The sequence below is a fragment of the Aulostomus chinensis genome, chromosome 5, assembly GCF_037954235.1.
Source record: "Aulostomus chinensis isolate RoL2024-O1b breed Wild chromosome 5, RoL_Achi_v1.0, whole genome shotgun sequence".
NCBI classification, from domain to species: domain Eukaryota; kingdom Metazoa; phylum Chordata; class Actinopteri; order Syngnathiformes; family Aulostomidae; genus Aulostomus; species Aulostomus chinensis.
In genome coordinates, this window is record NC_141324.1 from 14,254,067 (window position 1) to 14,281,120 (window position 27,054).

A 27,054-nucleotide genomic window follows, 5' to 3' on the forward strand; every position below is an offset into this window, starting at 1 on the left:
TGGGAATTAGCTATCTTAAAACTTATCGAAATGTCACACTCTAAATGTTAGGACTTTTTATCCTTCCTTTCGTTATTTTTTATCTTATTTTATCGAAGGCATCAGCGGTGTTTGTCTAAAAGTTTAGAGCAACTATTCTGCTTTGATCTGGAAAACATACCATGTTGTTCTCCATTGATTTGTTATGGATAACAAATCTGACATGAAGAAATCTATTAAAAATGAAGTCTTTGGAACAGTAAAAGTCCTTTTTTTAGAATGTTTACCGTCCCATTATAAAGATCATATGTACGTAAAGCTGTAAAAATAGTCGCTTGCAGTGCTAAGTAACATAATGACTGATGTTCTGGTGAAATTCTGGTGATGGAGCAGGCATTTTGAAAAAGCTAGAGAATAATAGAACATGAATAATCATGCAAGCTTTATTAACGTGTAATTGAAGCGCTGCAAAGAAATAAATTATAGCAACTCAAATACAATAATTACATCTTATCAATATAAATAATATATCTCATTTCAGCTATTATCTTTCTGTACGGCATTGTATAAAGTATCAAAAACTATCAAATGTAATCAAGTGTATAGAACTGTAATGGGCACTGTTTGAGTGTTACGACATTGGAAAAATAGTGAAATTCTAAATGATCAGCCAACTGGGTGAAGGCCACCGCCACGGATCCATTCAGCAGAACTGGATCAGCTCCCTCATGCTGCACCCTTTCTCACAGCAAATATCAGATATTTTTTTCCCAGCGGCTCTTCTGATACGAGAGGACAGAGGGTACCAGTGAGGAGCAGTGGAGAAGACCTCCTTCTCCTCTTCAGGAGAGTGTGAGGGCATGTGGACTCCCTCCGTGGAAGCGTCCAAATCCCCTGTGCAGACAGGAGGGTAGAGAGAGAGGGAAAATGAAGACATTTTTCAAGAGCAAAGCATGTTTTTATGCTATAAACTCATTGCGAAAAAAAAGAAGTAAAAAACAGATTCAAACGCTGACAAACGCACATTGCCATTAATGAAATGAATAAAAATGACAACATTCATACTGGATCAAGGTGAATCTCAAAGAAAGAAGCTCTCACACTAAACCGAGGCCCCTGACGCGCCAACACTCACAGTGAGAAGTGTGAGGATGATCTGGCGCTTCTCCATCCAAGAGGCTTCGTCTTAAGCGAGAGTTGCCACAGGAGGAGACGGCCAGGCGTATCAGCTCTCTGCCACACATCTTAATCTTCTCCTGGGCTTGCCCCAGACACACGGCAGCCACCAGCAGCAGCAGCATCAGAGGCAGCAGAGACTTGGCAGCAGACATTCTGGGACCCTTCATCAGATGGTCAGCGGAGAATGGCAGAGATGGTGTGTGGAGAGTGAAATGGATGTGTGATGACTTATGAGGTGATCTGGAAGGGGCTTATATACGTGAGTGTGTGTGTATGTGTGTGTGTGTGTGTGTGTGTGTGTGTGTGTGTGTGTGTGTGTGTGTGTGTGTGTGTGTGTGCGCGTGTGCGCGTGTGCACACGTGCTACCTGCTGCCGACAGTTTTTCAAAAACGCTGAGGCCACAGATTCGTTGACAGATGTATTCAGCCTTGGTGAGGGAAAAGCATGTCCTGATCCAGAGCTCAGGATCATCAGTATGAGGAGGATGCAAAGTCCCCTCAAGGCTGCAAACGGATAAAAACCTGGTTTGACAGGATCAGATTTCAAACACTGACAGAAACAACCAAATTAAAGTGAGAGCTATCTGAAGTTTAGAGTGCACCTTCATTTAGAAAAGCAAACCAAAGATAGATTGTTTGATGCTAATAGCCTCGGTGCTTAATGACCTCAATGTGATATCAGTGTCATTAACTTGTTAATGTTGCTGACGTCCCTCATTTTCCCGTTCGGCTCCCAGCTGTCACGTTTGTTTGGATATTGTCAAAACATCATAATTCATATTATAACAGTGAACCCTTTTCCTTGAAAATGGATTGCTTTTACACCTTATCTTGACATATCTTGAGGGATGGAAGTTAATTGGAACAGAGTGCGACTGGCAAAAAGATGTCAAGGATATTGACGCAACCATTCACGCACATGGTCACCTTAGGCCTCAGCGTAGGCGCACAATCCCTCCAGACACCAGTGTTTCCCATTTCCATCACTGATTATAATTACGGAAGGTGTCACTTCAACATCGTCTGGAGATGCTTGGCACTTTAACCTCTGATGACATTATCCCTCGCTGCAGTCACTGGGTTAATACACACGGCTGCAGCGTAGCAACTTCCTGTCGCCATACCGATGCTTTACTTCTTTAAGTAGATATGTGCAGAAGAAATGAGAATAATAAACAAGATTATTAAGAATAAGCTGCACCTCCTACTGTCCGTTCAGTCCTGCTCTTCCAAAAACCCTCTGCACTTTTGACTTTTGACTCTGACGACCCTGTTAAACCACCAGCATCTCTGCTGTCACCTTACAATCATAAAACCTCACGATGCCTCATATATAATACGACAACAACAGCTCCTTATTGTTCCTCAGGGATCTGCTGATCGATGTGACCTCAGCTTTTGAGTACTGTGGATCCTTATGAGTGTTACAATACCAATATCTGTAGGTCTGAGAGAGAGCGGTTAAAGAGCAATTTTATCATTTTATTTCTTTCCACTTTGAATGGATACGAGAGTACATATACATCACTTGTATGTTATACACAGTTTCGACCGTATGACCTTTGTTATTTTACGGCGATGCTTTATCTTTGCAAAGCAAGACGGACACATGATTTTTGAGGACAGTTTATAGAATATGCACAAACAAGCCACGTACAGCAGATGGTGTTTCACAAGGACAATTGAATAACTACGTTTGGGAAAAAATTGGAAAAATTGTACATCAAATGCTTCTGCCCTGGGAGGATGCATGTAAAAATGCTGTTTTCGCTCTGGATCCATCCTGTCCTCAGTCAGCCTTCTAGAGGTGCGAGAGGAACGATAACCTCTGTGGTGAAGGGACGTGTGCACTAAAATAAACAGGCTTGTGGACGCCAATGAGAGTGGAGCCAATATGACACCTTCAACATGTTTGGAGAGAGATAATACATGCGCTTACTGAAACTCATCTCTGGAGAACTGTTGCCCAGCAAAGTAAATTAGTTTAACGATTTTAGTCAAGGAGCTAAACACAGCATGGACAGTTTGACAACAGGAGGGGAGCAACTGACACCCGCACGCCCAGAATATTCAGCTCACTTCCTGTTGGGATGATGTCAGAGAGGCGAAACTTCTACATTATATACATGGAAATTGTAAAAAAAAAAAAAATACACATGGAAATTGTTCAACTTGAGGGGATGAAATGCATGAAAGTAGCTTGTAAATATAACCAGACTGTGCACACATGATCAGATTGTCCGTGCTACCAGAATAAAACAGCACGTGATTAAGTTTTGCCCTTGTTTGACTGGGAAGGAGGCGCAAGTGCAAATCCTGGTAATCCTTGACGACAAAATTACACTGTGGCTCTTGATCGCTTCTGACACATCCCCTGCTGCTGCTGCTCTCCTTCCTCTTCAGCACACTCATATTCACACACACAAACAAGGATTTGGCCGGAAAAAGTTGTGTACAACACGTAACATATCACATGCAGTTTGTTTTCATGACTTACACACTTGAGTATCAGCGGCCTGGAGGAGTGGGAGACAAATCCGTCCCTGATCTTTGACGTTTGACAGGTTTTATGCGTAGTGATTGAAGTGACAGTAAAATGACAGATGCAGGATGTCAAATATAGTTCATTAATAGCACTTTCAATAAGAACTGGCTTCACAAGCCTCATGCTCCCTGTTAAGGATTCTTAGTGTGACACTGCTTCATTAATAATTTGACCTCCTTGTGTCAAACATCTATTTCAGGTTCATCATAATTAATTGTGCCATCAGGTGCTATTTTTGTGAGCAGCTAACAAGCTGTCCGGTGGGCGCATCATGACGGGTCATTGCGCAAATCGCGCAAACAGCACCAACTGTTAAGTTGAGGCTTAAAGGTAATCTCAACTTCCTCCATTTCGCCTCTTCAGTTGTTTATTTCACATCACATTGGCTCCGTTGGAGGCAGATGAGGTCTTACATGCTCTAGACCCGTGGGTGATAAGGCCATTTGGGGTGAGCAAGGCTGTGACCAGGCAGCTCCTCTTAATCTTCGTTCTCATGAGTAGTTTGCCTTCCACTGGGCCGGTAGTGTATCTCGTCATCCGAGTCCTCCGGCTGGGGTTCGAAGCAGCTCTCAAACTTGTTCTTCAGACGTCTCCTGAGCTGGAAGTTGCGCTCGGTGTTTGAAAATGTATATTCCTGTTCCTTCAGTTTGGCATAATAGTCAGAAAACTTGTTGAAAAGAATGGAGATGGGCATGCCGTTGAGGATGATGCCAAAAGAGATGCAGCCAAAAGCCACACAGCGACCGAGATAGGAGATGGGGACGACATCGCCGTAGCCCACCGTGGAGATGCTCACCTGCAGAGAGAGGAAAGAGAATTCACCCTGAGCTCTTTTAGCACCTGAAGCAAAGAAGTGAATTCAATTAAAACCTGAAAGATTGAACTTTTCCACATGGCTCATCAACACTTTCAGACCCTCTGCCGTGACTGTGTGAAAATCTCATAATTCGCATGTTTCTTGTTCTGATTACGTGGTCCGTTGCGTGTTAAACAGAATCAAATAAACCTCCAAGAATGTGCCTCAACACTTCCCATCTCTCGAATGCAATCACTCGGTCTGGCTTCAGTCACGTTAGGAAGTATTAGTGGGGATTAGACACATATGAGTTAGCAGCTGCCACCAGATAAATAAAATCCAAATGTCCTTAAATGAGAGTGAAAATAACACAGAGAAGCAGAACACACTGTAGCCTCTGTTAGTATATCAGAATCAAGTCAGTTTAATGTTTTCTGTGCCATGCTATTGTGTTTATATATGCTATTATTATTATTAGTAGTAGTAGTAGTAGTAGTATTATAATTATTATTATCACTGTCATTGTTGTTGTTATTATTATTATCACCACGGTCATTGTTATTATTATCACTATTATCATCATTATTATTGTTGTTATTGTTATTATTATCACTGTCATTGTTATTATTATTATTATCATCATCATTGTCATTGTTATTGTTATTATTATCATCATCATTGTCATTGTTATTGTTATTATTATCATCATCATTGTCATTGTTATTGTTATTATTATCATCATCACTGTCCTTGTTGTTGTTATTATTATTATCACTGTCATTGTTATTGTTATTATTATCATCATCACTGTCATTGTTATTATTATTATTATCATCATCACTGTCCTTGTTATTGTTATTATTATTATCACTGTCATTGTTATTGTTATTATTATTATCACTGTCATTGTTATTGTTATTATTATCATCACTGTCATTGTTATTATTATTTTAATATTATTATTCTTATTATCATCACTGTCATTATTATTATTATTATTATACGGTAATCAGTTAAATAAACAGAAACATGAAGTTTTTAATTTTTTGATTTTGTGTTGACGTTTGAGAGAAAATAATTAGTTGAAAACCCCAATTAATCACCATTTTGCTGGTGTACCAAATGATCTGCTGCACAATAAAGGTGAGAGTTCAGTGGTGTTACTCAGGAGCCGAGCTCGTCCTGGTGCTGCGCAACTGACAGCCTTCACTACGGAGGTCAGCCAGAGGGTCTCAACCCAGACTGACACGATTATGCTGCAAGTTATTAAGTCGTCATTGAGATGAGAAATGAATGTTTTCCTGCTCGAAAATGTACATTAACATTGACTAAGCCAACCTATGATTGTGTCACTTGGTGGAGTCACAGAAAAGAAGAAAATATAATTCTGACTGGCACTTACACTCTTTGGTCAGGCTAGGCAGGCTGAACAAATTCCCACAGGCCTAATCTTTTACACCTCCATAGAATATGATCTGTTTGATCAAACTGAATATGAAACCGTATGTGATGTTTTTATTGTCTGGAATGACAAAAATTCACAACATTATTTCCCCTGTCAAGGAGGTCACGTTTTCTGTGGGTTTTTATAATATGCGCTGAGGGGAAGGACACCGCAAAACATTCCTTAACACCTTCATGGCAAAGACATGCCTGGTTAAATCACAAGAAAAACATCATGCTGTCTATTTTTGGAATCAAAGTTAAAAACCAGGAGACGCAAAATCCAGGACCGGAGGCAGCTGTCGCGTCCTTACAGAGACCAAAGCAGAAGTTAAGGTTAGACGTCTCACCGCTGCCCACCACCAGGCGTCTGGGATGCTGCTGAAGGGCGTCCCAGGCTGATCGACCTCCACCGAGTGCATCAGAGCTGAGAAGGTGAAGATGCCCATGGCAATGAACAGAAACAGACAGCACACCTGAACGATGACAGGGGAGCGTGTCAGCCATATGCTCAGTAATCCACAACCACTTTGAGCTATGAGCTAAAACCAGATTTCATCTACAGAACAAGCTAGTGTGGCCTGTTCAGTCATTACCATTCAGACCAGACTATTTCAGATTCTTGATGTCTTCTGTTTATATTCGGTGTCTTGCTGCAAGTGATAATGTGGAATAATGAGCAAAAACGGGTCCAATGGACTCCGACAAAGGCGTGTAAATCCTGGCTTTGAAAATCTGTGATGCTCAGCTGGACTTGAGCTGAACTACTTACAAAATCCAGACAGTTTTAGTAGTTCAAATAAGTCCACCCAGAAGGGTGCTGAGCTACACACATGCCAACCCCTTCAAACAGATTTTTCATCCCCTCAAACAAAACATTGATTATGTTCACAGGTTAAAGTTGGTGATGAAGAGGTTTTTTTTGTTTATGTACCCAACGGAAACCTACTACCAGTAGCAGTTGTTGGGAGCTTTGGTGCAGAGCACCCGATGGCAACCCAGTGTGACTCAAATATACTCTAAAAAATCGAGGTACAAGATAATTACCGTTCTGTACTTAGAGGTACACTTTTGAAAATGTCCTCTTAAGCGTGTTGACATTTTAGAGATGCTCACAGTAAGTTCTGTATCAAATGTTCCCAGCGACCATACCTGCTCAGAGCACTGGCGAATGGTGAAACCAAACGCCCTCATGCCTGTCGAGTGCCTGGCGAGCTTGAGGATACGGAAGATGCGCATCAACTTGACCACCTTGAGTACCTTGCTGACTTTACTGACCCTTGCCATGGCCTTCAAATCTTCCTGTGCACTGAAGTCTTCCGAATCTATCACAAACGCCTCAAAAACCAACTGGATGAAATAGGGCATAACAGCCACCACGTCCACAAAGTTGAGGGCACTCTTCACAAACTCTTTGATGTTAGATGTGGTGACTAAACGTAAGAAGTACTCCAGGGTGAAGAACAGGATAGAACCTATTTCAATCCATTCCATGTAGGTTTTACCACCCAGTTTGTACTCCCTGAGTTCTTTCACTGTATTCATTGTCATGGCAACAATAGAGATGAGTACAAAGAGACTGGAAAACACAGCGAAGGCTTTGGCTGACATTGAAGAGTAAGGATTCTCCATCAGGTCCCAGAGAAGCTTCCGAAAGTTGCCAAGAAACATAGTCTTGTAGCCCTCGTCGTCCTGGTGAGGCTTAATCTCATCAAGCAGCTCCTGGTTAACCTTCAGCTGATCTCTTATGTCATCCAGTTTCTCCTCAAACAGAATACGACAACACCTGAGGACAAAAAGAAGAAGATTTACTGCCCATTTTCACAACAACAAACAAATATCCTGCCTAAGCAAACAGCCAAAGATGAAGCTAAATATAGGATCAAGTATCTTGAGCACACCTTGGAGTGTCCTTCAATTTCAGTCCCCAAAAAGACATCTCCTCTTCAAAGTTGATGGGACAGAGGCTGTCCATCACCCACAAGACATTGCTGCAATAGAAGTGGAAGATGTAGTGGAAGAACATGGGGTCCCTGTCAAAGAAGAACTCATTGTTCTGAACATTGTAATCATCACAGAGCGTCAGACGCTTGACCGGATCATTGCAGAGGGCCAGGACTCCGATCCTGGTTTTTGGGTGTCGGAGGACCAGATGTTTCGGGATGTGAAACACTTTCCCACCCACGTTGAGGTTGACTATGTTTGATTTCCTGGGGTTTGGTGGCGCATTGCTCTGCTCTTTCTTTTTCTCATCAGGAGCATCAAGATTGTCCATAGATGTCCACAGTTTCACAGAACTATCCTGAGAAAAAGGAAATTCGCACTCTTGTTCTTCGATGCTTTGCGAAGTGCTCAGCTCCCGTTTGATGGTGGCGAACAGGCTGGAGCGCCGCTTTTTCAGCACTTTCAGTTTGGGCTTTATATTCTCCATCGTGTCAGCTGCTTAGAAGACAGACTAACAACAACAAAAAACAAAACAAAACAAGTAGTTCAAATGAATTCAGCAATTTTTAAAGCAATATTCCACAAGATCTCCATTTAAGCAGAACGGCTGGGGGAAAAAAATCTGTCAACAGGTTGAAGCAAAAGCTACAGCAAAAGCTAGAGCCCGTGTCTCTCAGCGTGCAAGAAGATCAACTGCATGAGATAGGGATTCAGCCTCTTCACTGATTCTCTAATCCTATTGCTGTTCTTTCTGTCCAAACGCAAGTTAAAAATACCGTTCACAAGGATTAGTGTTGTGATTTAAGGCTCTGAGGTCTGACAGACGAGCAAAGGCTGAGAGTGGTGTATTGACACTATTGCATTGCAACCTAGGCTGTCAAGAGCTTTGCTCAGGAAGTCCACGCTAATGATAACAGTGGGTCACTGCAGCCTCTCCAGCTTTAACCCCCTGAACCCAACCGGACAGGTAGAATAAGCTTGCCTGAATGCACAACAACTATATTCGCCGAAAGTTGATCAGTTTTTCTTTGTATTTGGACTTCAATTTATCACCTCCTTTTTATCGAAGCACAGTCACACTTAACAGAAATGCAAAGCAAAAATAATTTTTGCAGCGCTTGGAAGACACGCAGTGTCGGAAAAATCAGAAAAATCTTTTCCCGATTGTTTAAATGCATGTAAATCAAGTCAGGAAAAACATTTCAGGAGGTCAATAGAAATCTGGATACACAAATTAACAACTTGTTATTTTCACCTCTATTTTCACCTCTATCATGCTGGTCATTAGCAAAATGACTAAACAGTTTTTTGATGTGGACGTCACCAGCAGAGTGGCCCATGGTGCTGGTGGGGTTCTGGTCTGCGTGGTAGATGTCATGGATATGGTACAGCTGCAGATTATCCGAGGAAATGAGAATGCAGATGGATATTTCTCATTGTTGTGTCCTTTGTCTGTCACTTCTCATCGCGACCGTGCTCGTCCTCATATCACCAGGTCGTTCAAAAAAAGTTTCCTGGAAGCTGAAAACATCGCTGTTCTCCAACAGAATCAGGAATTAAACAACCTAGTGATTTATTCTATGTGAAGGAGATAGTCTTCTTTTACGGAATGAAAATGTGGTTAGACATGATTTTAACAGACAGTTGGAACACTGACACCCCCTCATTAATGTTCCCCCATATTTGTCTTAAATATTTTTAACAATACGTACGTAAAATGTTTTGAATTTTAACAGCATTTATATTTTTTCTGACTGACTATGGCCTATACAATTTACTAAGAAGTAAATTATTTTTAAAAAAAGTGTGTGTGTGTGTGTGGGGGGGGGGGTGTAATGTGGTAATGGAAATAATTTCTCAAAACACTCAGTTTACACAAAAGGTCAAATGAGGATGATGGTGTACATGACGTCATATGAGGATTTTACACAGTAGCCTACAATGTGTATGTATATAATGCCAATGCTTCCATGTATAGAAAACAAGTAAAATGTTCTATGCAAACAATAATCTGAAATAATAATAATATATGTCTGCATATATTTTGAAAATTATCAAGAGTATTTTTTCTGTTTTAATAAAAGCAAGTATTACTTCCTGAAAAGTTTTTCAAATTTCCAAGATGTCTTTCTCTGCACTCGGTTGTTGGCCACCGCACCACTGCTGCGCCTGCTTCCATGAAATTCAGCCTGACAGTTTTCTAATGCTGCCAACAGACAGACAGACGCCACCATATATAGCCTAACTGGCGGAGGTAATTAGAGATATAGCCAAAGGATTACATTACACTGTCGAATGGTACAGTCGACAGGTCCCCCCGCGGACTTTTGTGTGAATAGTATGCCCCAATATGTCAAAAGGAAATGAGAAACTAATATAAAATTACGTTTTTTTCATGTTCCAATCATTTTATTTTTCTAGCAACTGAATTTGCATCAACATTTAATGAAAGTTAAATAGCTATAGGTGACGGTTTCTAAATTGGATCGTTGAGGTTACTTTATAGTGTATCCGCTCACCCTGTGACGTCCTTTCCGGTCTAACCTACCAACATGGACGCCAGCCGCGTGCAGCCGATCAAGCTCGCAAGAGTAAGAAAATATAGAAATTAGAGAAACTAACATCATCCGGCCATATAGACAGCTACATTAACAATTAATGTCGCACTCGGTCACAAAATTTCCGAGTTAAATTCGACTTTTCCCTCTCAATCGACAAACGGCTCTTGGTCTCCGGTGCCTCCATCATGAAGGCCCGTCCTTGTTCCAGCCTCAGCGAGCGCCTTCATCTCTGCTGTGTCGACTAGTGGCCCTGTTGTGTTCATACGAAGTAACCCAGGTGTTTGTTTGATATAGTTTGCACCACTGATGTACTGTATCATGTAATTACAGGTCACCAGGGTGCTCGGGAGAACAGGCTCCCAGGGTCAATGTACACAGGTAAGCTAACGATGCTAAAGTTACCCAGTGGCATTTTGAATGTACGTGCTTCTCACTGTTCAGACTTTAAATTGCACGCATAAACAAACTTGACAAACAAGTGTACTAATACCTAAATAACACATGAAGCAGTGTTTGTCAAGTTTGAAGATAGTGTCAGGTATATATTCAGGTATATATTGAGGCTGATAAAACTCATTGGACTTGCAAAGTAAGAATTTAAACAATCGGATGTTAGTAGAGGCATTACAATGATATGCCATCACATGGCTCAAAGCAGACATAACACTGAGTTTTCTACACATTTGTGTAGTATTTGACTCATTCTGCCCAATATATAGATCTGACTTAATCGTGTTTTATTGCACCCACAGGTCCGTGTGGAGTTCATGGATGACAGCAACCGCTCCATCATCAGGAACGTGAAGGGCCCAGTCAGAGAGGGAGATGTTCTGACGCTTCTGGAGTCTGAAAGAGAAGCCAGGAGGCTGCGATAGGTGAGGGGAACTGAACATGAGACCAAACCTTGACATTGAAGCTTTTTGATGCGACTTCTGAAAGAACCGAACGCACCAGCCCTCCGATCTGAGATGTATTCTCACTTAGATTTACACTGAGTTTTTTTAATCATTATTATTATTATTTTTTATGTTCCAGTCATGTAAGGGGGTGCCCACTAAAGACCTAACTCCTAAATACCATGGGAAACATTAGTTTGTCAGAAAAATGCTGGAGCAAAGCCTTTTACTTAAAGGTTTCAGCCACTTCCTTGAGAATTGTGACAGTGGCTAGATGCACGTGTATATTTGAGGCTTGTATATGTGAGCAGCTGTGAATGAATTTCTCCATAAATCACCAGTTGAGCAGAGGTGGGCAGTTCTGATAAAACTGGCCATACTCAGTAATAGCGATGGAGATCCACTGTCATCATTTCATCTGCAAGACGACATGTTGTGACTTGAGTTTGTCTTCACAGTGCCCGCGGAGCTGTGACGTACCAGTCCAGTGCTGTGGAGTGGAAGACGCCATCAGTTTCACCTGCAGAGGCCTACGTCTCACTTGTTCTGATGTTTTGGAAATAAATGTGCTCATTGAGATAGCTGATGTCCTGTCTTTATTATTTTTGTTCTTTATATGATTTTTGAGGTTGCAACTGAGAGCTACCAGCCACTTCAGTGTTAATTTACTGCCCTGCTGCTTGTTATATTCAGTATGTTGGAAGTATTGAGGTTGTCCGTGCAGTCGGAGTTGTGCTTCAGACCGTTTCAGTGAACATTTTTGTTGTGCTCCTCTTTGTTTGATGATTCTGTTACGGGGCAGTGACGGCACCAGTTTACACTGCTGGGATCAGGGATCATTGTTTTGGCACTTGGCAAAAGCCCACCATGAGGGCTGGATCCTGCGCTGGGAGGTAGCAGTGCTGTCCACTGAACCGCCGTAATCTAAAAGTCACGTTGGATGAGATTTATTGAACACAAATGTAGGATGCAAAATTAAATCCAACTCAAGAAGCTGCAGCAGTTAACATCTAGAGGATACTGGCAGAAAAGTAACGACAAGTCAAGTTTTTCCATCTTATAGACCACAAACACTAAGAATCCAAAAATGAGGCCTAGTCGGCCTGCATGGAGAGAAAATCACCTTCTCACTGGTATGATCAGGTGGTGTAACTTACATTCATTCCAGCAGAGGTCAGTGTTACTCTGTTAACTAGCTCAAACTGTGGCTGATGTTACTTCTGTTCACGTGTGGTCAAATGTGGTCCAACTGGCCGCAGATGCAGTTTGAGAATGTAGGCTGGTCTTCATTTGTCGCTGGACAGACTTTGATACTGCAGAAGTTACTTATGGAAGTGTGGGTTTGTATGTCGGATGTTCAAAAAGACCCAGGTGTGAGGGTGGATGCGGTCTGAGTCAGGGTGCTGGAGGTAACAGTGACGATGGTTGTTGTCAACCTCTGCCCAGTAACGGGCCCTCGGGGTGAATCAGGCCTGACATCTTGTAACTCTCTCTCTCTCTCTCTCTCTCTCTCTCTCTCTCTCTCTCACTCTCTCTCTCACTCTCTCACTCTCTCTCTTCAGTCCTGTTGTTTTGACCTGTTTAGGAGAAAGGTGTGAAGTATTTTTGGCTTCTCGTGCTTTGTGTCTGCATGATTGCACTGGGAAAATGTTTTTCTTGAAATGTGTCTGAATAATCCAATTAGGGAGGGGAACGTGATAGCCTGACTTGAAAATAAAACCATCCATCCATCCATCATCCATCCATTTATTTAGGTAAAATAGACAGTGTCATTGATTTGGCAGATCACTTTCCATCAGGTAGCTTTAGATGCTCTAAATCTCTAATAGTCAAGTCTTACAAGAGGACTTCTGTCAACAGGATCAAGTGTTGCCGTTAAATCTAATAGTTCTGCGCTACAGATCCTTTTGTTGTCCAGATCTTTTTACCAATTATCTCTCATTTGCACATTAGCTGTTCATGAAGAGCCCCCAGTGTTCATGCTGAGGGCTTGTCTTCATTATTTCCTGAGGAGTTTTCTTGTATTTGACCCAATGTGACCCTCTCAAAGATCCCACTGCAGGTAACAAGCTATTGGGTCCACTGTGAAGGCCGTTGAATGACGTCTTCCTGTCTCCGGGCAGAGGACGGACTTTTAAATCTTTCTAACCTCGTGAGAAAATTGATCATCTCAGGCTAATATTTAGCATTTGACAAATTGGGCTTGCAAAATATATGATAGATATAATACACATCTACATCGGCATCCACTGGTTATTTGTCATTATCTTGTAGCTAACGGTCTCAACTTTCAATTCATCAATCTCAAATTGGCAGGGTTTGGCCCTCATACTTTTAACTTCAAAAACAGGTGAGCTTCTGCCTGTCTTGTACGATATTCCTTTCTTTATTTCTCTACCTTGTTTCTTGGAATACTGATTGAAATCATTTGCAGTTTCTATAGTTTTTGTAATTCAAGTACTCAAACATTCAATAAATGAAGGTGGTAGCGAAGTAAAGTGACTGGCAAACTAACTGATAATAACAGCAAATATAGTCATTAAAGAGAGACTGACTGTAACAAATCTATTTGTCGATGAGAGACCCCTTATAACATCCTAGCTGTTCCTTTAGCGTAGACATTTATTCACCTGTTCACAGGGAGAAACCACTTCCTTGTTTGCTGAGCGCATTCCACCCACAGCAAAGGTTGGGTGTTTGTCGCTCTGGTGAGGCACAAACATGCTAACTGTTATTTTAAGACACAACCAAACTTTTCATGTGAATCAAAAGTTTTTAAAATTACTGCGATTTGAATAAATTTAAAACAAATGTTTACTAAGCTGAATGTACTGGCAGCTTTCCAATCCTCTTTCAGGGACGGAGCTGTGCTTCATTTATACGTAACTTATTACTGTAGATTATTTTCTACTGTACGCTCATTCCCTCTGTGAATAAATGTACAAGTTAATAATATATTTTAGTCCCTTTCATGTTCAAGCAAAGTTTGCAAATCAACATCCCATAATTGGATTGTGAAATCAAATCACATATTGACATTTAACTATTCCCAGTGAAAGTGTTGTTTTGTTTAACATCATGGAATTTGGCTGAATTCCTGCTTGGGGGTACGGGGCGGGGGGGGGGGGGGGGGGTGTCTGCAGGATTCCAGAGGCAGTTAGAACAGGAAAGCAGGTCACTTTGACTGATGTGTTGTGTTGGCGGATGCATGTGTACTGTAGGTTTCATGACCTTGACTCTTACTTTGACCCAGTTTTTCACAAAACTCTGAGCTGCTAATGAAATGAACTCACCGCACGATATGAAATCTGCCAGGTGACACGGTGAGTGCTGACGGTGCTGCACATACCAAGTTCATGTGTTTGTCTAGCAGCCTTTTGTAGTTGATCTATTCAAAGTATCTCTGGTATTGACGTCGCCGATGGCAGAGAAACAGTCCAGGTTCAGGGCCGACCCCCTCGCATAAACACGTACTGTTGACTGGGGCCACAAACGCTATGAGGGGCCACGTGATTGGCGTGACTTTAAAAATTGAGCTGAGGAATACATAAATTACTTATTAAATGACCATGTCATGAATGTGTTGTTGTTTGAGACTGTGCAGCTGCACATAAAACGTCCTCACATAACCCCACAACTCAGTGAGGGAGCATACAACGTCACATAAATTAGAAAAAAGAAGAAATCAGAGATGGAGGGGGGCACAAGAAAAGGTAGAAGCCAGGTTCTGATGGACTTATTCTGAGTCTTCTTGCGACATCTGTGGTTGAGTGTTTCGGGGCCACACACAAACTTTCATGCCACCGAGATTTTAGTAGCTGCGCTGTTCAAATACAAATAGATATTTAGGTTTCACTGTTAGTTTTTTTTTTTAATCTTGTTTCGAACACTTTGGTTTGACAACATAACTGCCTTTTTTCTCACTGATAAACAAATGAGCCAGACCAACAAGTACGAGGAGATCAGTGGAAAGCTGATATGTAGCCATGAATTAGTCCTTGGCAGCCTTTCATTTGAGTAACATGCCAGACTGACAACAACAAGCCGGCTCTTGGCATTCCCAATCAACAAACCGCCAACTGAGAGACATAAAACAGTCATGCAAGGGTGTCGGGAATGAGGGGAAATAACTGGATGTAAACTGCATTTATTTATAAACCATATTATTCATCTACAGTGTGTTTGTAGCGTAAACAAGATCTGGCAGTTAGTCTGTGGTTGTCATGTGGCACTCCCAGGCAAGCTCAGGAACCAGATCTACTCGTCTGGCATCTCACAGCCTGGATCTGAATGTTCACTGTCAGAAAGCCAGATAGTTTACATAAAATCTGCCCTGGCTTCACATTCTGACTGCATTTTGATCTCAAAGACTAAATGAAATGAGAGAGAGAGAGAGAGAGAGAGAGAGAGATGGAAATTCTGTTTGTTACTCAGCAGGCTTCACCACAACAGCTCTGGGCTTGAAAGTAAGTGTCCTCCCTCCCTCCAATCATCATTAACTGCTCTGACTCGCTCTACCTCACCTACTCATTCAGGCCCATGGGTGCCATGTGTTTACCATCTCTGCCCACCCTCCCCTCCCTCTGCTGTCTCTCTGAAGCAGAAACAAGTTGGAAACAAACCTCTCCGAGGCCACTCCCTGTCTTCATGTCACCAAGGTCGAACTCTCACAGCAGCAGTGGACATGACAGCACACACAAGACGTTCAAAACATCAATAAGTACAAGGATGATGAGCTGAGAGCTGCTGGAAGTGTAGCTGCTATTTAGCATGTATGAATCTCTGTATTGACCCTGTTGACCATATCACATCGATGGAGCTGGTTTTGTACATTGGGCACTTCCTGTTTGGACTGACAGACTCGTTAGACTTGTTGTTTTGTATTATCTCAGCAGGATGTTTTCTTTACCTTGCATGTGACCGGCTAGCAATTATCAACACAGAACCATCAGCGCCAGGCCGTCTTCCCTGTTGAACTTCAACCTTCAAATCTCAGGAAAAATATACTGAGCTCCTGGCTTGCTTCGAGTATATTTGTTTGCCAGACTATGTTAAATGCTCATAGTGTCACAAACTACCAAGAATAATCAATAATAACCCCGCTCCCACAAACTCAACAACCTGCAAGAAAATCAATTTTGGCTTTAATGTCACCAGGACTTGTCCTTATTCCAAACCACACAAACAGAAAACAAACTGAATACATTCGTGTCTAAAAAACTAGATCTGACCATGTCAAGTTTCCTGTTCTATCGTACAACATTAAAATTAGCCGCCTCACCATGGTAACACTGTTTAACCAAAACTCACTATCTTCCAAGTATCCCATCACAAAATTCTTAAGGCCTCTCTGACCAATGTTGGACCCTAGACGGAGTCGATGCAATACATAGTTGTGGCTACTGCAGGGCCATACGGAAGGTTGCACCACAGGTTTTGGGAAATGCCATGGTACTGTTAGGGGATACAGCCTGAAATGTGGGATAGCATTAATTGTTCAGGGTTCTGGAACTGACCGCAGAACCTTGGTAAATTTTGTTCAACAACTCATTTACAAGATACACCGACCAGCCTTTATGACCACTGAAAGGTTCATTATTTTAGACCTACATTCGGCAGCAAGAGAACATTTTTTTACTTAAGGTTGACGAATTGAAAGCAGGAAAAATGGGCAAGCAAAATGATCTGAGCTAATCTGACAAATTATGAAGGCTACACGACTGGACGGGAGCATCTCCAAATCTGCACCTCTTGTTGGGTGGTCTAAGGAAGTTCAACCAGTGAACCGGTGATAGGGTCATGGGTGCCAAAGGCTCCCTGATGTATGTGGGGAGCAAAGGCAAGCCCGTGTTGTCCTATCCCGCAGAACAGCAAAAGTAGCTACAATGGGCATGTGGCCTGGTTTTAGGAGTCACGTTTCCCTTAACATATTGTGGATGGGCGTTTGGGCATGGCTTATCTGGAGAAGAGATGACACCAGGATGCACTATGGGAAAAAGGTGAGCTGACAGAGGCAGTGTGATGCTTTGGGCAATGTTCTGTTATGTCACCATGGACCACCTACCTAAACATGGGTAGAGACCAAGTTCCCCCCTTCATGGAAACAGAATTCCCTAATGGCAGTGGCCTTTTTCAGCAGGATAACTCACCCTGCTGTCACACTGCAGAAAAAGTTCCGGAATGGTTTGAGAAACACAAGAAGGATTTCAAGGTGTTTACATGGCCTGATCTCGATCCAATCCAGCATCTGTGGGATGTGCTGGACAAAGCAGTCTGATCCACGGAGGCTCCACCTCGCAACTTACAGGACTAAAAGTATTTGCTTCAAACGTCTTGGTGCCAGGTACCACAGCCCACCTTCAGAGGTCCAGTGGAGTCCATGCCTTGATGGGTCAAAGCTAGTTTGGCAGTCAAAGTGGGACCAACTCAGTTTTTCACGGGTGGCCATACTGTTAATGCTGATCAGTGTAAAACACAATTTGAAATACACTGTACTTAAATCCTTCAGCACCAACAGATTCCTATGCAGCACACCCCATCTAGTTTTATGATGTATCAAATCACTTGATTATACTGATGCAGCCATCATGTGTGGGTGAAGGGTGGCATACTGTGGGGAGACCTCATCTACAGTAAGGCTTTGAACGTCACTAAGTGGTCATCTTTTTATTGTAAATGTTTTATCTAATATGCATACGTAGGTGACAAATAAACGCAGTAGCAGTAAAACTACATTACCCTCAAAAATATAGTGATATGCACTCTCGGCCACTTTGTTTGGTACACTATGCAAGTACCAGGTTGGACCCCCTTTTTGCCCTCAGAACTGTTATAATTCTTCGTAGCATACTTTCAACAAGGTCTTGGAAACATTCCCAGAGATTTCGGTCCATATTGACATGATAACATGACGCAGTCCTGGAGATTTTTCAGCTGCACATCCATGATGTGAGTCTCCCGTTCCACCACATCCCAAAGGGGCTCTGTGGATTGACATCTGGTGACTGTGGAAGCCATCTGAGTCCAGTGAAATCAATGTCGAGTTCAAGAAACCAGTTTGAGATGATTTGAGCTTTGTGACATGGTGCGTTATGCTGAGGGTTAAGTGGTCATCAGAAGACGGTCCACTGTGGTCATAAAGGGATGGACATAGTCAGCAACATTACTCCGGTGGGCTGTGGTGTTCAAAACGACGCTCAATTGGTACTGAGGGGCCCAAAGACTGCCAAGAAATTGCTCCCCATACCATTACACCACCACAACCAGCCGACAAAATTCTGACCCTTCCATCTAATGAGTTGAAATTGAGACTCTTTAGACCATGCAATGTTTTCCCAGTCTTTCAGTGTCCAATTTTGGTGAGCCTGTGTGAATTGCAGCCACTGTTTCCTTTTCTCAGCTGACATCTAGAGTGGCCTTCTGCTACTGGGACCCATCTGCTTCAAGGTTCGACGTGCTGTGCGTTCAGAGGTGGTATTCTGCGTACTTTGATTGTAATGAAAAGTTACTGTTGCCTCTATGATCTCGAACCAGTCTTCCCATTCTCCTCTGACCCCCCTGACATCAACAAGGCCTTTTCATCCACACAACTGCTGCTCACTGTTTTTTTTCTTCTTCTGATCAAACCCTAGAGATGCTTGCGCTTGTAAATCCCAGTAGATCATCAGTTTCTGAAATATTCAGATCATGGCTGTCTTGTACCAGCATCCATACCACGTTTTAAGTCACTTAAATCCCATTTCTGCCCCATTCTGATGTTCGGTTTGAACTTCAGCAAGTCATCTTTACCACTTCTACATGCCTAAATGCATTGAGTTGCTCAATGTGATTGGCTGATGAGCTGCTGGTGTTAACAAGCAGTTGAACAGGTGTACCCATATAAGTGGTCGGTGAGTGTATTTTGATTAAATGTAACATTACACAGTTTAGCACCACTGCATGACTGTGCTTTTAAAAGTAACAAACGTGACCTTTAGTTACTTTTAAAGAGTCCTGAACGAGTTGAAAGTGAAAATCATCTTGTTTTGAGGGTCTGAGATGCTTGTTGAAGCCGTATGGAACTTGGCAGGAGGCTAAAGGCTTTGTTTCTCCCATGCTGGGTAACAGGATACACAGCAGGGAGGTCATGGAGCCTCCAGAGGGAAAGAGAGAGAGAGAGGCCTCTGATTTACACACTCTGATCCCAGTTATGACCTGGGTCATGGCCCTCAAATTTACAAATGGGGCCCACAGTGACACAGAGGGGATGCTGTACAGTCAATCACCCCAGAGGTAACTAGAAGACATTCTCTGCCCCTGGCTTTCTCTTGCCTCTAGTGGTTTCCCTGCCTCGAGTTCTCACAGTCTCCTTCCTTCATGCCCTTTTTTTGGAGTTCCCATCCAATTCCTCATTGAACTTAAGTACATCCTGCCTCCCTAAAGATTATCCCTGTTTCTTGCCTGAACTGCAGAAGGTGTGGCTGCTTTAATCAGGTTCAAGGGGGACAAAGCCCATTGTCGTAGCTTGCAACCATGAAGTGAGCTTTAGTGTGCAAAAAGGATTAAAATCTTGGCAAGCGTATCCTCTCTCACTCCAAACATGTTAATTATGGTTACCTGTTTAGAGAAGTAGAGAGCTTTAATTCACTCTAAGCCAGGAAACGACGGTACATCAAAACCAGACTGCAGCATCGGACAAGACAAACAAATATTGTAGATTTGAATGTAGACATAAAAAGAAACTTGTATATCTGACAGTGCCTAAAAAAACATCTAAATAAAGAAAGTGAAAAGCTTGAAGGGAGAAAACACAAAAACTAAACACAGCTTGTGCAGACTTGAATCACTTCTCTGTAAGCAAAAGTGCAAAGGGGGGGACCTCATTGTGCGAAGGTCAGAAAAACAAGCCAGCCATTTATTTTCTGAAGGCCCCATCCCCTGCAATGCATATGACTTGTAAAATACCTTCTCCCAACATTCACTGCAAAACCACTGTAAACAGCAGGTGCACAGAGAGAAAAAAAGTGACACACGGTGTCACATGCCTGGCCGCGAAATTGGGAAAGACGTGTTTTGAAAATGTTAAGCGCTCCTCTTTTAGTAAACACTGTAAAAAACAAAGCTTTGTGGACTCTGTCCTCTCAGCTGACACCAACAAGGGCACAGGATCCTGGCTGCACACTCAAATGAGGTCAAGGTGTTTGCAAAAAATGTGATCAGGCATATTTTCAACATGCGACATGTTATTTTTAGATTGAATGTCTTCTGACGGAGAACTCGCTTACATTTCGAATTTTCTTTAAATATGTTGTATTTGGCATTAAAATGTTTTTTTAGACAGTTAAATCAGCATAAATACATACTTCATGTTTGTTTAAGCCGTATTTTTAAAAAAAAGAAGTAATGTAGAGTAGTGACTCGCTATATGACTGGAAATTGGTATCATCTGTCAACTTGACACCTTTCCTTAGCATGTTAGCATATATTTCTGTGTGCACTACTACTTCATATGTAAAGGTTTGGTCATAGGGAGGTAATAATTAGCACAACAAAAACACTGGCAGTCAGTGTTTGCCTGTTTACCAGTGGCTCTAACTCTATTTTTCCTTTTTCTTATTTCTCTAGAGCTAAACTGACCAAAAGTGTCAATCTGCTGTCTGATCAAATCATGTAAATATTATTCATTTTTAATGTATAATAAAAAGCATTTTTGACCTAATACAGAAAAAAACAGTATAAATTGAGTCACATCATTTTTAGAATCCTTTCAATTTTTTTTAGTAAGCCTGTTATCATCCCCATTATTGGTATTGTTAGTGTATCTAGTTATATATTTCTTTTTAACATCGGGGCCAGATAGAATCTTATAGTAGCCAAAATTTGGAAGAATGTCTACCACTGAGGCTGACGGACTAATCTGGCATTGAGTGGGTGAAGAGTTGGAGTTCCTGTCGATGGTAGGTGAGGTGGAGGAGACCTGGAGGAGGAATCCAAACCTGGATGTCAGGTAGGCAGGAGACTTCAGGAAAGCGGCCCTGGGATGAAGAGCTGAAAGGCACAACAGCTCATGTGGATGGCTTGAAGGCAGGGGCATGAAAACCTCGGGTCAGCAAAGACCACCACCAGACCTCGGGAGAGACAGGCTCAGGCCGAGGCTCGGACAATAAGGTTGAAGCATTGACACCTTCGGTCGTCCATCAGATCGACATGCCGTTCCATGTCTGTGGCTTTGAAGGAAATATCTGTGCCACTGCAGAGTCCCTCCTCTCCAAAGTCTTTCACCAGATGGCCAACAGGCTTCACACAGATTCTCACACCTCACGCGTTTATTTCATGAAGAGATTAATCAGGTCCATGGTGGTCAAAACATAACAGGAACAGTCTTTGTCTGCAGGGTTCATGGTGGGGGTTCAGTTTTAACAGGACCCAAGCACAGACACAACCAAGCTGGTACGAGAGAACAAGGGACTTTATTAAATCAGAATGGTGACTGTGGCTCATATGGAGGGAGGTGGGGATCTGGCTGTAGATGAGGCAGGCAGGCAGATGTGAGAGGGCAAACGAGGAGACACAGAGACATGTGTTCATAACTAGCAACAGGAAAACACCGGGAACTGACGCCACTATATATAAGACACTGAATGTCAAGAGAATTACTGTCGCCGGGACTGATGGAGCGAAAACTTTCTACCCTCAGGTGATGAGTTGAGGAACACAGCTGGCGTTCCCTGAACCTCCAGAAAAAACGCCACGCCCACAACACAAGGAGAGGAGATGGAGGCAAGGGAGGCATGAAGAACAATTTAACAAAGGGAAAAACTGAGTCACAACCAGAAAAAAAAATTGCATAGGGAGGTTATTTGAGTTAATGTTCCAGTCTGCTTTCTTTACTGACTTATAGTTCAAGAATGGAAGGAATTGAAACAATTAGAATAAAAACATTACACGGGATCCAGCAGCCAGCTCACTGCAGGGTTAAGTTTCTCTGGCGTCACATTATATTGCCATCCCGGAAGAGTCTGGCTCATGATTACTGTGGAAAATCAAATGGCAGCAGTAAAACCCAGAGCTGCTCACACACCTAATGAGACATCAGGATACACCACAGCTGGGTCAATATTTAGCAGGAACAAACTATTGCGGAATTTGTCAAGTCAAAATACAAGTTTGGGGCAAAATTATTTGCCAAATCTTCACATGATGGGTAACTCTGTCCTCCGAGCCACGCGATGAAGGTTTGCTTTGACCTGTCATTCAAGGCTGAGTTTAAATATCTACTCGCTGAGTCAAGGAGACAAATCAAGGATGATATTTATGATTGCCATTAAAAACAAGAGTGCAACTAAAACATCTGTTTGGAATTTTCACTCCTGGCGCAAAGAATATCTCAGATGAATGAGACAGCATCCATCACATTTTTTATCAGTTCTGGGACATGACCAGATTTGCTGTTGGTGATTTTTGGACTATTTGTGCTACAGTCCCTTGCTGTTATCCTATTTTATTTTAACTGTACCTGCCTTATCAATCACTTTAATCCTCGTAAAATACTGAAAGCCATTTGCCATTAATTTATTAATTTAAACATTTCCAATCGATAACAAATTCCAGAAGGGGTCATGAGGTACTTGAGTGATTTATATGAACACAGCACTCATTTAACTGGTATTTGACTGATGCACATGTTGAAGGAAGGAATGCTATCAGTGAGGGGGGAAAAAAATGCAAGATTCCCAGCACACATTTCCATAACAACCAGTGGCCACCATGACTCTGGGAAATCACAGGAAATATACTGAAATTCAAAACACGTTCCAGGGCCAAACATTTTCCATTAGGATCCAGGATTTGAGATTAATGTGGATCAGAGCAGTCATTCGAGATTACTGGGGTGTTACTGAGTCGACTGGACAGATGGTCGGTGGACTCAACATGACGGGATAATTCTTCAAGTGTTTATTCAGTATTTTGGTTGAAATAACGACCGGTGCTACCTCGCAGTTGCAGTTTAAAACCCTGCCAAAGTGTAGCATGTGGTGAAGACTTGGAATGAAATTACAGATTGATTGCTTGATTGATTGATTGCTTGATTGATTGATTGATTGGTTGATTGATTGGTTGATTGACCGATTGAAGTGTTTATTTATGAAGACGGGCTTAAAAAAATCAATCAAAAGAAATATTTAAAGCAAAAAATAACCAATTTATCAACCTAAAAAAGAGTAGGGCCAGTCGATATAATTCGCTGATCTCAGCCTATCTCAGGTACATCAGCATCACCCAGGGTCTGATCCATACTTCCCAGTATGAGCACGTATTTAGTGTAGACAGTGCTACATGGATGCCATTTTAGACCCTTGAATGTATTTTTTTTCTCAAACAGTGAAATGATCTGCCTCTGATACTGTATGACGTTTTTTCAAAATATGCGTAAAGCATGTGGTTTGATTAATTTGTTATCCATTTTTTTACACACTAATATCAGTCTCAGCATCAGCCACAAACATCCCACGATGGTCAGGGCCCAAACGAGGAGAGGGAAGAAGCATGAATGTCTACCAGCAAAGGCCCCTGGTTGCATCCACAGAGAGGAAGAACACGTTTTACAAGTACCTTTGAGTTCAAATTAATTAAAAAAAAAATTGAGCTGGACTCAATCAGTGTTCTCTGAGGAAAAAGGCAGATCAGACTGTTCTTCCTTCACGTCACTGTGTCCAGCAGAGCTGATTCTGACACAAAGTTGTTATTTTGCAGTTGAATATGCATGTTGAAGAAGGTACAGAGCTTCACACATCCAATCACCACAGCTTCAAGATCAGTGTCACTAATTCTGTATTTCTGTGAAATGTGCTCACCCTCCCCTCTCTATTCCCGGTATTCAATCATTCCTGAAAAGTGTCTTTGCAGAACGTTGTAATGTTACAGTCAAAGTGACCTTTGACCTTATAGATACACAATATTGGCACTTCATCCTGTCAGACATTTGAAATCTTCAATCACGGTCAAAGGCATGCTTTGTAATGTCACAAAAACCTTGACCTTTGCCCATCAACATTGCTTTCTTTCCCAGATAGATAAGACAATGAATACAGCACAGCTGATTAGCTTAGCTTAGCATAAAGACAGTAAACACAGGCAGTTGGTCCTGCTCTGTCCAAAGTAAATCAACCAACCACCTTGTATGCCGCTAAATTATCATTTGTTGTTTATTCAATCCAAGAAAAAAGCAGCTGTCATCACGAGGTTGGCATGCAGAGATAAAACTGCCATGTGCTTTTGTACTTTGGGTTTTTTCTCTACAGTTTAAACAAACCAGATGTTAATCAGAAGCGCTTGCAGGCTGGTTTTGTTTGGAGAATCAGACATGCAAGCCATTTCCCTTATTTGTCACCCTAAATTGTAAGCTAACCTCAAAATCTCTCAAGCTCAACATTTACTGAACATTAAGTCGAAACATTGATCTTCAGATTGAACAAATGTATTTCCCATTATGTCAAACTCCTCCATTACGTATTAAAACTGAGCCTAAAAAATGTGACAATTGACACTGAGCATTTACACAAAAGCCTTTTGAGACAGTATGATATGTATAAGTGACATGAGTCATTTCTGTTCAGTGTCAGTGATTAAGTGAGCACAGCAGCCATGGTAAGTATCACAACTCTTGTTCTGGAAGAACACTTTGTTATTCAGTCCTTCTTTCCTTTGTCTTCTCCAAACCACCAAGCTGCCTCCCACTTGAAACTTTAAGGCCTTCTGCCAGCCAACAAATCTTTCCCTAAAGCTAGTCTAATTTACAGTTGGTCCCCTTGTTCATTCTTCCACCTGCACTCCTGCTGAATAAAAAGAAAGAGGCAGTGAAATAGTGTCATCAGGAACCTCCATCCAGCAGACTCACACTATACCGGCTTGGATGTTTCACAGGAGGCCGGTAGTTCATGGGAAACGAGTTGAATAAACGGGTTAGAAACCAAAGGGATCATTTCTAGGACACAGAGGGGACAAAACTGCATCCTTTGAAATTCTCAGGAGGCGAAACAGCTATTGCTCATCACGTCTGAGGTTTCTGGTCCAAGAAAAGTAAAATATGTGTTCTGGAGAGCTCGTTTAGCACCCACAGCTGCCCCATTGCAGCAAAATCCCCAGACAATTTAAATATAAATTTCAGCTATTTAAAGCCGCTGCATTTACCATGGAATTCATCCTTGACCTTGGGAACATGTTGCTGTCACCAAGGGAATTGCATTCTTTCGATATTGCCACACATAAGTCAGAACTTAAGGGTATTTATAGTCATTTATGTAATAACGTAAAAAAAAAAAAAAGTAACAGTGCACTTTTGGTGGTCTGAATATAATCTCTCGGCTTTGTGTTCTTAGTTGTGTAACATTGTATAATTCTTCCTAAATCAACTGCCAACTCTTTCTTTGATGTCCTGTGAGGTAATACTCCACCTTTTGTGTCTCTTACATATCAATGATATCAACAATTAAAAAAAAATAATAATTTGGCCAATAGTTGATATATAATGCGCACATAAACAATCCAGAGGCTGGACTCGTGACACTGACTGAAAAACAAAATTACCTCTTAAATGTGCAGCCTGATCATATTGTAAGTTTGAATTTTCGAAGAATATTAAGAGACACTGCACACCTCTTCAGGAATGCCTGAATTATTTTAATATTGTAGTGAAAGAAACACTTAAGAGGGACTAAAACTTGAAAAATGCCAATTTAAGATTTAACTTAGTTATCATCTTAACTTCAACTGTCATCTTCCACAGATAGAATGATGGTAAAATGTTGGTAATGTCTTCTTTCTTATTTCAGCTCATGTTGGTCTCATGTTTCTATGTAAGCCATACAGAGGTACCAGTATTAAACTGACTCAGATACAAAATATTTAAAAAGTCTTCATAAACACTTGATATTAGGTTGCATGAGGGGGAACTAGCATCCATCATATCCGATGATGACAGTCCTGCCTCTGCTAGTTGTGAGTCTTCATGTGGCTGTAGAGTCCAATCCGTGAACCACACGCTCTGCTCCAGACACAGCAGGTGAAAGCACTGACTGGGAGTGTAGGTGTGGTTCTGGCCTCCTGTCTCTTCAAGCGTCTCCTGGTCTGCTGATTGCCTTGGTCCTCCTTGAGCTTCTGCACCCCTCGTTAACAGAGTCGCCAGTAGATGGAGCGTTGGGCGGCAGTGTCCTCCAGTTGGTTCGGGTTCAGGCTACACTTTTTCATGGTCGTCTTCAGTTGGTCTTTGTACTGTTTTTTTCGGGCCCCCTGCCAGCAGGCGACCAAGATGGGGCTGGCCATACATCACCTCATGGGGTAGGCACTCCCTCGGCATCCTGACCACGTGACCAAGCCAGCGCATTTGGTGCTGGGCGACAGTAGCCTCCATACTGATGCAGTCGGTCTTGCGAATGATTTCCGTGTGGAGCACTCGATCGCACCAGATAAATCCCCAGGACACACTGAAGGCATCTGATGTGAAAGGCCTTGAGAAGCTTGACTCTGTGACTGCACAGGGTCCATGCCTCACAGGTGTCGAGAGAGTTGTGATGACAACTGCCAGATAGAGCGATACCCTGGTGTTGAAGTTAAGGTCTTTGTTTTGGAAGACCCTCCTCCTGAGTCTGCCAAAAGAAGATGACGCTTGCTTAATCCGTTTTCGTATCTCTCTGTCGATGCTGCAGTCGTCAGAGAGGAAGCTGCCTAGGTATTT

The 27,054-nt window shown here is 42.1% G+C and overlaps 3 protein-coding genes across 4 annotated transcripts; 1 reads left to right on the forward strand and 2 right to left on the reverse strand.

Moving 5' to 3' along the window:
* Positions 1–399: 399 nt before the first annotated feature.
* On the reverse strand, positions 400–1,375 carry insl3 (insulin-like 3 (Leydig cell)). The gene is made up of 2 exons (XM_086204915.1): positions 1,115–1,375; positions 400–873 (listed from the first exon to the last, which is right to left on the reverse strand). The coding sequence occupies exons 1-2, from the start codon at positions 1,323–1,325 to the stop codon at positions 683–685; spliced, it is 402 nt and encodes a 133-aa protein (XP_086061041.1). The 5' UTR covers positions 1,326–1,375; the 3' UTR covers positions 400–682.
* A 1,336-nt stretch (positions 1,376–2,711) lies between these two features.
* LOC147261357 (potassium voltage-gated channel subfamily V member 2) lies at positions 2,712–8,549 on the reverse strand. 2 transcript variants are annotated; one of them, XM_086204917.1, is made up of 4 exons: positions 7,843–8,549; positions 7,094–7,727; positions 6,292–6,417; positions 2,712–4,498 (listed from the first exon to the last, which is right to left on the reverse strand). In XM_086204917.1, the coding sequence occupies exons 1-4, from the start codon at positions 8,370–8,372 to the stop codon at positions 4,181–4,183; spliced, it is 1,608 nt and encodes a 535-aa protein (XP_086061043.1). In that variant the 5' UTR covers positions 8,373–8,549; the 3' UTR covers positions 2,712–4,180. The 2 variants fall into 2 exon arrangements, with proteins under 2 accessions (XP_086061043.1, XP_086061044.1); XM_086204918.1 differs by lacking the exon at positions 6,292–6,417.
* A 1,819-nt stretch (positions 8,550–10,368) lies between these two features.
* rps28 (ribosomal protein S28) lies at positions 10,369–11,928 on the forward strand. The gene is made up of 4 exons (XM_086204919.1): positions 10,369–10,476; positions 10,777–10,824; positions 11,199–11,321; positions 11,801–11,928. Exons 1-3 carry the CDS (start codon positions 10,438–10,440, stop codon positions 11,319–11,321), a joined length of 210 nt encoding a protein of 69 aa, XP_086061045.1. The 5' UTR covers positions 10,369–10,437; the 3' UTR covers positions 11,801–11,928.
* The last annotated feature ends 15,126 nt before the right edge of the window (positions 11,929–27,054 follow it).

Bases quoted from the DNA above. Each gene is read 5' to 3' on its own strand.
- insl3 (XM_086204915.1), bottom strand. From the start codon at position 1,325: ATGAAGGGTCCCAGAATGTCTGCTGCCAAGTCTCTGCTGCCTCTGATG. The intron at 874-1,114 runs GTGAGTGTTGGC...CTGTCTGCACAG, and splicing joins TCATCCTCACACTTCTCACT to GGGATTTGGACGCTTCCACG.
- LOC147261357 (XM_086204917.1), bottom strand. From the start codon at position 8,372: ATGGAGAATATAAAGCCCAAACTGAAAGTGCTGAAAAAGCGGCGCTCC. The intron at 6,418-7,093 runs GTATGGTCGCTG...GTCATCGTTCAG, and splicing joins TTCGCCAGTGCTCTGAGCAG to GTGTGCTGTCTGTTTCTGTT. The intron at 4,499-6,291 runs GTGAGACGTCTA...CTCTCTCTGCAG, and splicing joins ACGCCTGGTGGTGGGCAGCG to GTGAGCATCTCCACGGTGGG.
- rps28 (XM_086204919.1), top strand. From the start codon at position 10,438: ATGGACGCCAGCCGCGTGCAGCCGATCAAGCTCGCAAGA. The intron at 10,477-10,776 runs GTAAGAAAATAT...ATGTAATTACAG, and splicing joins AGCCGATCAAGCTCGCAAGA to GTCACCAGGGTGCTCGGGAG. The intron at 10,825-11,198 runs GTAAGCTAACGA...TTGCACCCACAG, and splicing joins CCCAGGGTCAATGTACACAG to GTCCGTGTGGAGTTCATGGA.